Source organism: Mchenga conophoros, linkage group LG18 (assembly GCF_057382185.1).
Source record: "Mchenga conophoros isolate Kocher_MC1m ecotype Shallow Benthic linkage group LG18, M_conophoros_male_GT1.1, whole genome shotgun sequence".
Taxonomy (NCBI): domain Eukaryota; kingdom Metazoa; phylum Chordata; class Actinopteri; order Cichliformes; family Cichlidae; genus Mchenga; species Mchenga conophoros.
The window spans coordinates 26921363-26933862 of NC_140543.1; the positions used below are offsets into that span (position 1 = coordinate 26921363).

The window sequence follows — 12500 nt, forward strand, 5'->3', positions numbered from 1 at the left end:
GCGTGTGTAGGAGACTGACTAACCCTGCAAACCAGATCTTGTTAGGATTTAAAAGATGGCAGAAAGATTGTTTTTTGCATGTGCCTTCACCAGTAACTGACTCACAGCCAAGTGCATTCATCACTTTGTGGTGAAACTTTATATTAGGAGGAGTCTTTTACCCAAACTGACATCAGAGGAGGAAGGCAGGGCCAAAGCCTCCACTCAGACTACAGGAGGAAAAAAAAATCACACCATCAGCCCCTCTCGTTCTGTATATGGACCACCCTCCAGTGTCCTCTTCCAGTTGACAGTTTCTGCTGGTGCCATAGCATAGTGTGCAGGCCGTTAATCTCAATGAGAACAAAGTCAGAGGGAGACTGGGAGTGAGGAGATGGGAATGGAGAACCAGCAGAGGAGGCACGCGTGAGACACCGAGCTGGGTTCTACCTGCAGCTCTTGGACCACTGATTGATCTCACTGACACAGGTTAGACTTTTGCCTGTTTTAAGAGCTCAGAGTGGCATGTGAAGTTTCAGAAACTGATGTGACAGTATGTATATTTTTGAACTATATGCGCATTATTGAATCTGTAGATCTTTGATGAATGCAAAACACAGATCTAAATGCAATGTACTGAGTATAAACCTTCTTCTGATGGCTTTAGAAGGATCCGTGGAAGGACTGTTAATCTCCTAAAGGAAATATGTCTGATGTGAACCACTTGGCCCCATTCACCATGTTTAATGTTCATGTTTAATGTTGTCTCTTTAGCAGACAGACTTAATCAGTGGCACCGTCGGAATAACTTGTGGTCTAATCCTGAAAGAAATCTGCTGGCTCCGAGCAAAAGCCACAACAAAGTTTGAGTGGGATAAAAAGGAGGGATATGTGATTTGCAATAATATATTCTGTATGTTGGTATAACCAGTTTGATGGGACCGTAGGGACTCGTACGCTGTGTTCGCAGATATATAAAAGAAAATCCTTTAATCGAGGAGCTTACCAGCACACAGTGGTGCCACTTAGAGTTAGTGGGCCATTTGGCAGAGTCCTCCTAGATCCCTTCTCCACTGGGGAAAACCAGCCACCGCAAAGTTTGACCTGTCTGGTTGCAAAGGACTATATTAATATAGATGAGGTGGCTGGATCTGGTCAGGTCTGGCTCTGACCAAGGAACGTAGAGGTGAAAATACCCTTTTAATAAGTGAAAAAAAGAGGGAGGGAAAAATGAATGCTGTGGCCGAGTTGATGAAGACCAGCAGGGTGTGAACGACAGAGAGAAACCTGGTGGTAATAACTGCAGATGAGATTCACAGCTGCGGCTGAGGAGCCTCTATGTAAACACTGTCACTCCTGTCAGACCAGAGCCTGTGAGATTCATATTGTGGCGTTGGAGACATACAGATGGGCCAATTGCTGAGCCTTAGCTATTGAAGGGAGGGATGACCGGTGACTACAGAAAGACAGGAAAAATGCACTCTCTGAGTAATAATAACTGACTGCCTGTGCCAAGGTGTTTTTGAAGCCCGACACATGGGCCACTTTCATTAAAGCGCCTTTTCCTTTCCCATCATATGGTTTGTGATCTATGCCAAATAAACAGAAGCTAGTTCCATATGTAAAAGCTAAAACAAGCCAAAGCTTTACTTCTATCAATGAGTCTTTGTGCTTCATGAGAACACAAAAAACTTTCCCTTGAGGCGAGCATGTTTTTTTCCCTGCAAGGATGATAAAAGGGTACTATTCTGCTACCGGAGCATTCTGAGCTTAGGTAATGCTCTGGGATCGGTCCCGTTTACTGTGGTCAGGGCTCTTCAATGCAACTAAACATCAAGTTAAGGCCACAGAAATGATTCAATGCCCCTGCTGTCTCTGCCTCGCGATCATTAATTTCTGCCTTCGTGGGCATCTGTAAAAATCCTCAGCAGATGTGTTTCAGAGCATCAGCGTGATGCAGTTCATATCATGCGCCTGTCAGAAGTGTCAGCTGAAGGTTCAGCTTCAACTCATCCACCAGACTGCCTTCTGGTTGGATTTGGCTTGACTGCCAAAGTCAGCCTGACGCTGGCTCGCCGTTATTGCTCCACTTCCAGAGCCAAGCCATGTTACTGAATATGAGAAGGAGGGATCTTTCACTTAGCATGCGCCCACCCCTGCTTCTTTTCGTTGCGCTGTCAAAACCAATAAGATCAAAACACCAGCTTTCTTCCCAAAAATAGACTCCAGAAAACATTACTCATAACCCAGGAATCTCCCCTCCCCCCCCCCCCCTTTTTTTTAAACGCTGCTCTTCATCAAACACGCCAATTTATTTTATTTGTCACCAAAACTCAAATGTATCTGCTTTCTAGCAGCCAGGCAGAAGTTAAAGTGAGTCAGAGAAGCCCAATGACTACCACCTGCTGCTTTCTTTGCTCATTACCGGACTAAAAATGTCTGCACCTCATGAAACACAGACTGCCACTGGATGCTTCCCTATAAGATAGCACATTCAGCATCCTCCATGACCACAGTAACGCAGTTTTCTCTCAAGTATATTTTAATTTAATTTAATTTTTTTACTTGGAGTTAAATCTTTTGTCAGATTCCTCTGTTTTATCCACATAAGCTGGTGCTGGTATGGTGAAAGACTATAGGGGAGATTTGCAGAAGGTCTGAGCCATGAGGTCTACTGAAATATTAAAAACAGATCTCAGCACTTGTTCACACCCGCCCAGACATACAAATGTGGTAAGAAAGAGAACCCACGAGGGGAATGTATTTAGAATAGGAGATTTTAAATACACAGATTCCTGCTGATGAACAAACAGCTTAGTACGTGAAAACAGGTGTATCTCAGTTTTCACTTTTGTAAAAACTATTTAGTTATTGGTGCTTTTTGACTAAGTTTTGCAGCCGCAGTGGATTAAATGGTAAATGGCCTGTATTTATATAGCGCTTTTACTAGTCCCTAAGGACCCCAAAGCGCTTTACATATCCAGTCATCCACCCATTCACACACACATTCACACACTGGTGATGGCAAGCTACATTGTAGCCACAGCCACCCTGGGGCGCACTGACAGAGGCGAGGCTGCCGGACACTGGCGCCACCGGGCCCTCTGACCACCACCAGTAGGCAACGGGTGAAGTGTCTTGCCCAAGGACACAACGACCGAGACTGTCCAAGCCGGGGTTCGAACCGGCAACCTTCCGATTACAAGGCGAACTCCTAACTCTTGAGCCACAATCGCCCCTTTTAATCGATTAAACAGATTCAAAGGAAAAAAGAGAGCCTTTGCAAAACTTTAGTTTTCTTGTAGTCTGCCTGTTAGAAAGATGATCAAATGGAAAGAGATGAGTGATAAAGATAAATATCTGAACCAACTCTAGTGGAGTCAGTTTATTTTGATGCTACCAAAGTCCTTTTAGAAGCAGGCACCCACTGATGTCCAGATCTGTGGCAGGGAATTCGCAAGGAGCTGCAGGTCATGGAAAACTCTAGAATAACACCAACCTAATTCCTTATGTATGCAATGCGTTTCTCTTTCCTTTTCATAGATCTGTATGTTTTTTTGATAATGCATAGAGGAAACACCATGGGACCTGGAATGTGGACCGTATTTATTCTGCTTGGTCTGTCCCTCTGGAGCAACAGTCAAGCCTTTACCAAGAACCCCATCCTCTCCCGGATGAGAAGGGCCCCAGAGGCCAATGGAGAAAACAAAAAGTGCTCTTACACCTTCCTGGTCCCCGAGCAGAAGATCACAGGCCCCATCTGTGCCACCCGTGGTTATTCAACCGACAAGGATCGAGTGACACGCCTGGATGTGGCCTCGGTGCGCGACCTGCTGTCTAAGCAGCGTCGGGAGATGGAAACTTTGAAGCTGGTGGTGGACGTCGATGGCAACTTGGTGAATGAGATGAAGCTGTTGAGGAAAGAGAGCAGAAACATGAACTCCCGAGTGACCCAGCTCTACATGCAGCTGCTTCATGAGATCATCCGGAAGAGGGACAACTCGCTGGAGCTGGCTCAGCTGGAGACACGCATCCTCAACGCCACCACCGAGTCGCTGCGCCTGGCATCCCGCTACAGGGAACTGGAGGCCAAATATGCAGCCCTGTCAGCAATAGTGAATAACCAGTCAGTGGTTATAGGAGCACTGGAAGAGCGCTGTATGCAGGTGTATAGTCGTAGGCATGAGCATCCACCTCTTGGACCTCCACTGGTGCAGGTGGTGCCTGAGAACATTCCAGTCAATGTGCCACGTTTCACCAACGAAATCCAGAGGTTTGCACGGGAACGAGGCTCTCGTTCCGGTCCGTCACCCACAAGCGGTACCCTGGAAGCCCAGAAACCTCCACAGAGAAACTTCAGCGCAGAAGGTTAGAGAGTTACTCATCCATCCACAAATCCATTCATTTAATCCCTGCTTCAGTCCCAAATATCCAACACAGTCATGGTAAAATGTAGAGCAGCCTTCACAGGCCAACCACAACAAAATAATAATCCAAAATTTTGAACACAGCTGCAGGTGGGCCAGTGTCCCAACTTCTAAAGGTTAAAGATTTTGTAAATTCAGCTCGCACCTCAACAGAAGGAACACAAACCAGGATGGAAATAAAAATGCGCTAATGTCTGAATAGAGGCATGCAACCTAAAGTAGAACAAAGAAAGTCCTAAGCAGTGAGATTTTGCTCATCAACAGATCTCCCTCAGATAGTTCAATTACCTTCACCCAAGAATAATAGAGTGTGTTGAACTTCAGTGCAGCTGTGTGCAAAAGATCCTTCATAAAACTGCAACTGCATGTGAAGTGCAGACAAAACTCAGGCTGGCATTACAGGCGCCGTCCAAACCACAAAGTAGAGGTAATTCTGTTATATAAGTGAATGGACTATACCTTTACCTTATTATCATAATGTGAGCGACTTCCTCATCCTTTCTGTAAACTCACTTCTACACCTGCCAACAATGAAAAAATTTACAATGTTAAATTAGCTTGCGAAAGGGCAGACATTATTAAAGAAAGGTTAATAAGATATCTACTTTTTTATTACTTCAAATGAGGGAAAGTTATTTCTTATTAAGGTGACTTAATAGGCCAATTTTCTTCTACTGCTCTGTATTTAACTTTGCAGACCTACAATACATGTGTTTTATATTACTCTGTGTGCTTGTGTGACTTTTTTTTCGTGTTTACTGTTTTTTCCCGCATATTTCATTTTCTGTCAGACATTTCGTTCCTTGTAATGTAAACTCGTTGTCTCAGTGCTCTAATTTAATCTGCCCTATGAAACCCAATTGCGGTCGGATGATAGGTTTGGTCAAAATTGACCTTTTGTTCTCTAGAGAAGTGTGCTTTGTGAAAATGTAACATTTGAAACCACTTACCTACAAAACAGGATAAAAAAAGAAAGAAGCCTGCAATGTTACCCAGTGATTTGTGAAGTCTTTTTAAAGCCTCAAGCTGAGCATTTACACTTTGCAATCTTGTCAATATCAAACAGGGCCATACTTACAAAATTAGCATCATGTTGTATTCAGTATTCATAAACTCAACAGAACAGTTTTTACTGATAGCACGGATTAAGGTAGTGCTACTTTTGGTCTATATAAAAAGTAGTCCACGCTAACTACATCTTAGCTAGGTTAGGCTAACTTGAGGATAGTTTGTTAATCTAAGCTGAAGCATATTTGATTTCTTTGGGGTTTTGTTTTGTTTATTACTAATTTTGTGCATTGAAAAAAAGAACTGAATGCTCTAAAGTCCAATTCAGTTTCTTATGTAGCATAAATAAGTTACTGGCTGAATCTAATAGTAAACAGTACTGGTAAAAGCTAACTAGCCTAGCATCCGTTTCCTTAACAATTCAAAAAGCCTAACAAACCTCACCTTCAGATTTTTGTCTCAGGTCTTTGATTTTTATAAGCATATACAAATGTATTTTTAGTAAATCGGATTATTTTTTCCTACAAAAATGTAGAATGTTTGTTCAGCTCTCTACTTTCTTGATAGAGCTAGATTTTTTAGTTCTCTCTTACTTTTATCAACTGTATCTTCTCTTATTCTCTTTTCCCTCAGGCCCATTCAGAGACTGTCTTGCAGCACAGGAGGCTGGCTACAGCACTAGTGGCATGTACCTAATCAGACCAGATGAAGCTGAGAGGCCAGTGCAGGCCTGGTGTGAACAGGACATAGACAACGGCGGCTGGACTGTCATCCAGAGCAGAAGGGATGGTTCAGTTAACTTCTTCAGGAACTGGGAAAACTACAAGGTGATGACAATTGCACTTCCTCTGCCCCATCTCTTTCCCCCTCTTTTCTTCTTTTAAAAGTGCTGTCAAATAAATACTTGGCCTATCCAGAGATAACAATGTGCTGTTATACGTTCCATCTAGAGGAACCACTGGGGTGTTTGAAACAATTCCCTGAGCCTGAATCGTCATGTATTCACTTACTGTAAGATATGTCAGCAGCACCATTTGTTGGAGATCCTTTTTTATTTTCCCATTATGAAACATTAGCTGTCCCACTAGGAAGGTATGTTCCACAGCTCAGCTGGAGCCAAATTCTTTCCAAACTGCTTCTACTACAGCACCTTCCTGGGTGGATGGTTAGTACTACACCACATCAAAGCACAGTGAGACTGAGATTGAGTACATCATTGCTGGCAGCCTCTGCAATCCGGAGTTCCATTCAACCAGGTCAAGGCTGGAGTCTAAATTGCAATTTCCAACACTGATTTACCTCTGTACTCTCCCACAAAGCCACACACACATACACACACCACAGAGGAGGCCTCAAACTCAAAGCCTACATCATTCATCATTTGCTGGCTCCCCGAACTAATCCGCAATCACAAACCTCAACCTCTTTTACCAAGTGAAGTGTTCTGGCGGCATGTAGCCAGACATAGATGGCTGGTGGTTTTTCAACACAAGTGGCCAGGCCAGTTTCACTATTAGCAATGATCCAAGAGATCGTTGCTGTGGGGTAGGAGCAATCAGAATCAGAATCAGAATACTTTATTGATCCCTGGGGGAAATTATTTTTTGTTACAGTGCTCCATTTTAAACCAACATTAAGACAAGACAGACAATACGCTAACTAAGAATAGTACAATATATACATATATATACATACATACATACATAAGTCACTTATAAATAAATAGTTGGAAAAGAAACATGTGTAGCTGTAGCAGCAAACAGTGTGTTAAGTGGATGCGTTGTACAGGGAGATGGCCACAGGCAGGAATGATTTCCTGTGTCGTTCAGTGGTGCTTTTCGGTAATCTCAGTCTCTCACTGAACGAGCTCCTGTGACTGACCAACATGTCATGGAGTGGGTGGGAGGTGTTATCCAACATTGTCTTTATCTTGGACAGCATCCGCCTCTCCGACACCACCTTGAGGGAGTCCAGCTCCATCCCCACAACATTGCTGGCCTTACGGATCAGTTTATTAAGTCTGTTGGCATCTGCGACCCTCAGCCTGCAATGAAGGAGAATTTTGAAGACAGATGGCTTTTCCAGCATAAACTCTACAGCATGTCTTCCTCAGGAATTTCAAATGCAGGATGGTATCCGTATATCTCAATGTATTTTTTTTTTCCTTTTTAATTTTCACTTTTCTGCAGAATCATGTCATGAGAAAGACCTTTCTTATTTGTTCCCCTGACAGTCACTCATCATCACCCACAACTCCTTTTTATTTTCCTAAATAATCCTCATGTTTCTAAACTCCACGGGTAACCGCAGAACAAACAGTGTACATTGTTTTCTGTGATCTTTTTTGTAACTTTCCTTTTAATCTTCCTTTGACTCAGAGCGGCTTTGGCAACATAGACGGAGAGTACTGGCTCGGCCTAGAAGGCATCTACGGCCTCGGAAGGCAGGGGGACTACAAGCTGCTAGTGGAGCTGGAGGACTGGATGGGCAAGAAGGTTTACGCTCAGTACAGCAGCTTCCACTTGGAGCCAGAGAGCGAAGGCTACCGCCTGAGGCTGGGCACCTACCAGGGCAATGCTGGGGATTCTCTGAGCAGCCACAACGGCAAACAGTTCACTACTCTGGATCGAGACAAAGATGCTTTCTCAGGTAAACAATACTGTGAGATTGTCACACTTAGTCTTCTCTGAAGTGTTGAAATATACATTTTCTCTTTGAATAATTGAGACCATTAAATTATTGGAATCTGCAGTCTAAGTGGTCCTTCTTGATTGGTCAAAACATATCAGAATCGACTAACAGATTCAAAAGGGAACATACTGTGACACGAGGCCAAGTTTGTTCATATCAGTGGTATATGTAAAAGATGGGATGGGTCTAAAAAACTGTACTTTACACTTGCAGTCTTTCTAATTGGGTGCAGTGCAGCTGATTACAAGTTTACAAAGTTACCTCAGTAAACATTTTCACCTAATTTAACTTATAGTCTCAATACTTTGTTTCAAAATATATCACAGCAAGATGCTCATTTCATAAATATGGTTATAATTACTGTAAAATAGACTAGAAAGCAATGTATGATTTAAGGCATGGCTGCTGTATGAGCACGTGGTGTCCTCCATTTGTCGCTTTCAGAAAAGCTTTACTATCACAGTCAATTTTTCTCACTTGATAGAAAAAATAAAGACTGGGTTCCATCGCTAGAAATACTTTTTCTGTCCATCATTATTGGCAGACGTAAAAGATAACAAAATACAATACAATGTTATGTTATATGTGTATACACAACACAGAATGCTAATCTCAAGATAACAAAAGGACAAAAACAGAACAAAAAGGGAAAAAAACTTATAGTTTTTTAAAAATTATAGTAATGTTTTCTAGGGCAGTGCCAATTACCTCACTGAGAAGAATAACCAATATGATAACCAATTCTTCTGTTTCCCATTCGCAGGTAATTGTGCCCATTTCCATAAAGGAGGCTGGTGGTACAACGGATGTGGCCAAACCAATCTCAACGGTGTCTGGTACAACGGAGGTGTCTACCGTAGCAAATACCAAGATGGTATCTTCTGGGCCGACTATGGCGGAGGTTTCTACTCAATGAAGTCTGTCCGCATGATGATCAGGCCCATAGATTGAGAAGAATGCATAAGCCAAGCTGGTCAAGGGGCAGCTATGTAGGCCACGGCAAACTTGACTCCATCTACATTGAGCCCAGCTTGAAGATGGAGTTTACCAATCGTCAGACAGTGACCTGAACTCTCTGCTATAAAAGACACAGATTCTGCTTGTTCTCCTTTTGATATCATAGCTGACTCAAACATAGATGGATTTACCATATTCCTATATGACTGCTCATAGGAAGCCATACTGCTCCTTTAACCACCTAATGTGTATGACCGAGAAGGTGAATTAAGAGTATATGCCTACGTTTTTCACTAAAATAATGGTAGCTGTCTCTCTGATTAAGAAACCACAATGTTTTCTTATTAGTATATAACTTCATGGGGCAGAGAAGCCACATCATAAAGGAACTTCAGCAGCTGTGATTTCATTCCCACGGTTAGCATCGCAGGCTCTTAATGCAGCTCGTCCTACCTCGCCAACATAAACGTCTGGAGGAAACACACGTATACGGCATTTAACTTCCTATAGTTGCTGGTAGCTGGAAAAGATATTTTGTTACTACGTTATAGATTTATCTGGGCTCTGTATTCACTTCCAGATGTGAAAGAGCAACACATTAATGAGTTGGAGTTTATACATTTGATTACATGGAAAGAGTGGCGATTTTATTTTTAATCCCTACACTTAAAATGACCTGTATACTGCATGTTAAAGTACTTTGAGTGCAGAAGACCAGAAAGGATCATTTATGTGTATAATTAAGTTATCATTACAGTGAAAGGGGCCAGGTGTCCTGAGGGAAATAGGACTAATTTCCTGCACTGTACGTGACAATCATTCTCCAAGTGTGCTTACACGTATGGAAATTTGTTTTATATGTTTTTCTCATTTGGCTGTTGATTAAACTTGAGTATGACTCTGTGAAATACAATCATTGTTGGGAGGGGGAATAAAAAAGATGGATTTCCGTTTTGTTTTGAGTGGTTTTCGAGCATGAAGAATATGCCAGCCGAGCGTGTTGAAAGTTATAGGCATGGGGACAGACAACGAGAAACACATTTCTGAAAGCCAGACGGAGATGGAGAGAGAAATAGAGGGAAGGAAGGGGAGGAGGAGATGAACTGGGATGGAATGGGTCCAAATTTCCAAGTTATTTTTTCCAGCCACCCAACCAGCCCCCTACCCGCACGACCTTTTTTTTTTTTTCAAACACAGAGAAATGTACATTCTTTCCACACAAAAGTGCTTGAACTGTATGTTTTTGTAATTTAAAGAAAATCTCTCCTCAACAAAGACACCAGTCCCTCCACCCTGTAATCACTGGTAAAGATGGAGAGCAGCATCCTTTTAAGGAAAACCATCCCTGAGGAGGGGGTTGCAGGGATGTAAAATGATGGGGATGCATTTGAAGAAATAGCCAGTTGTTGTATCCACAACAACACATTAAAGCCAAGCAGCCTGTAGTCTCGGATCTGAAAATAGGCTCACATGTTGTGCTCACCCACCACAATGGCCTTCACACCCATGTCTTTAAAAACTTTTATAAAGCATGAAATATGAACCAGGAACACGGGTCAAACCCAGCTGGACATGGAAACATGTTTATGGACATGTAAAAAAGCAGCCGCTAATAAAAAAAAAATGGCATTACAATCTTAAAATTAAACAGCAATAAAAGCCGATGAGTCACGATGCTTGGCAGAACAATATTACACAACCAACAGTCACTAAATGGGAACATTTAGGGTTCACTTCAGGGGACATTCTTGTTCAAGTGGTTTCAAAAGAGCTCTTTCCATAGGCTGGTTTATCTGTTCACCAACTCAATAGGTTTACTTGACTTATTAATTATTCGTCCTGTTCTGTCTTGCTGGTTAAAAGTTGTTTTCCACGGCTGATTCAAACAAGTGCTATGACACTTAATAGAAGAAGGATATGCAAAATCCAAAAGTTCCAGCGAATTCCTGGACCAGTTTGCAACACTTTGAATTTGACACTAATAAGAGTTGTCTTAAATCTTTCTGGCCCTGTCGGCTTTGTGTTGATGAGCCAGACCATCACACTCTTCAAGTGGTGTCCGTGGATGACTGGTTTCAAGCAAAGTCATCAACGCCAGGCGCACAACTTTGATCACATGGAACACATGAATCCTTTTTCTTTCTTTTTCAACCATTGTGTTCTCCCTTTGACAGTCCAAAAGAGTGCTCTTAATGCCTTTATGTCTATAAATCTGTCTCATTATTACCGTCAAAACCTCTGTTTCCTGAGAGTTTGCCTGCATGCATGTCGATGTTAGTTTAGAAGACTGAATTTAATTACATCAGAATATCTTGCAAACAGTAAAATTGAGATTAACGGTACAACTCTCATGTGTCTCTAATAAATCTGAAACTTCGGCCACCTGGCGTTTAGCTTACTTTGCCATAAAACTGGAAAATACTTCCAGTCAGGATCAAGAGTTATAAAAGCAAAGCAAGTGGATCCAAAGCTTACAGATTAATGTGATATACCCCCTTTTTTTACTTCTAAAATGAGAAGTTGAGTAGTTCTGGAAACTACCCCCATAACACTGATTCCACGCCGCTGAAAAGATGAGAAAAAAAAGTGCAAAGCTATTAAAGCTGATTTTAGTTTTATTGTTTGAGGATTCTTCTGATTTTAAGAGAATTTGTCTTCTGTATAACCGTTTCTGTGCTCAAGTAAGCTAAGAGCTAGCAAAAAAGCAAATAAACGTGAAAATTAGAGGCCAAGGGCTTTAATCTGTCACAGGTCTGAAAATATATAAATGCTTATTAAATCCTTCATTTAAACATTTAGTCTCATTGAGATTGAGATCTATTTTTCAAGACAGACCTGTGAACAAAATAAAACACATACAAAAAGTTAGACAAACAGGTACATGTACACAATTTAAAAAAATGCACAAGAGTAGCTTCATAACATTTTGGTAGTTTGTTCCGTTTGTAGGTGGAGAAATATTTCAATCCAGTTTTTCCAATTTCAGTGTGAACAACAGGTACAGCTAATGTTTAAAATGTCCCACGGCCTGACATTGTAAGAGCTCCGTTTAAATTCAGTCAAGGAGATAAGCAGGCAATCTTTGCAGCAAAGAGCCTTGTAAATAAATATCATACAATGCTGCTGTCTTCGATTTACTGTACATTATCACATTTTGTTCTCTCATATAAGATACGATGGTGACCAAGAAAACAATCACCTGTAATGAATCGTAATTTACGGTAGTACACAGAATCAAGAGGCTTCAACTTGAATAGAGAAGCAACATCACCATAATCAAGCGTAGACAAAATTGGCAGATTGCACAATGATCTTACTAATCATGAATGAGAAACAAGATTTGTTTCTATGTAGAAATCCAATCTATTCCTTTAATTTTCTTAAAAGGTGCTCCGCATAAATAAAATAAAACATGCAGAAATGTGACCTACTGACATA

The 12500-nt window shown here is 41.6% G+C and overlaps 1 protein-coding gene across 2 annotated transcripts; it reads left to right on the forward strand.

Annotated features, from left to right (window-relative positions):
- The first annotated feature begins 248 nt into the window (after positions 1-248).
- LOC146554015 (angiopoietin-related protein 1-like) lies at positions 249-10011 on the forward strand. Of its 2 annotated transcripts, none has more exons than XM_085255818.1 (5): positions 249-468; positions 3523-4347; positions 6048-6241; positions 7793-8063; positions 8869-10011. In XM_085255818.1, the coding sequence occupies exons 2-5, from the start codon at positions 3543-3545 to the stop codon at positions 9054-9056; spliced, it is 1458 nt and encodes a 485-aa protein (XP_085111944.1). In that variant the 5' UTR covers positions 249-468; positions 3523-3542; the 3' UTR covers positions 9057-10011. The 2 variants fall into 2 exon arrangements, with proteins under 2 accessions (XP_085111944.1, XP_085111945.1); XM_085255819.1 differs by having other exon boundaries at positions 3551-4347.
- The last annotated feature ends 2489 nt before the right edge of the window (positions 10012-12500 follow it).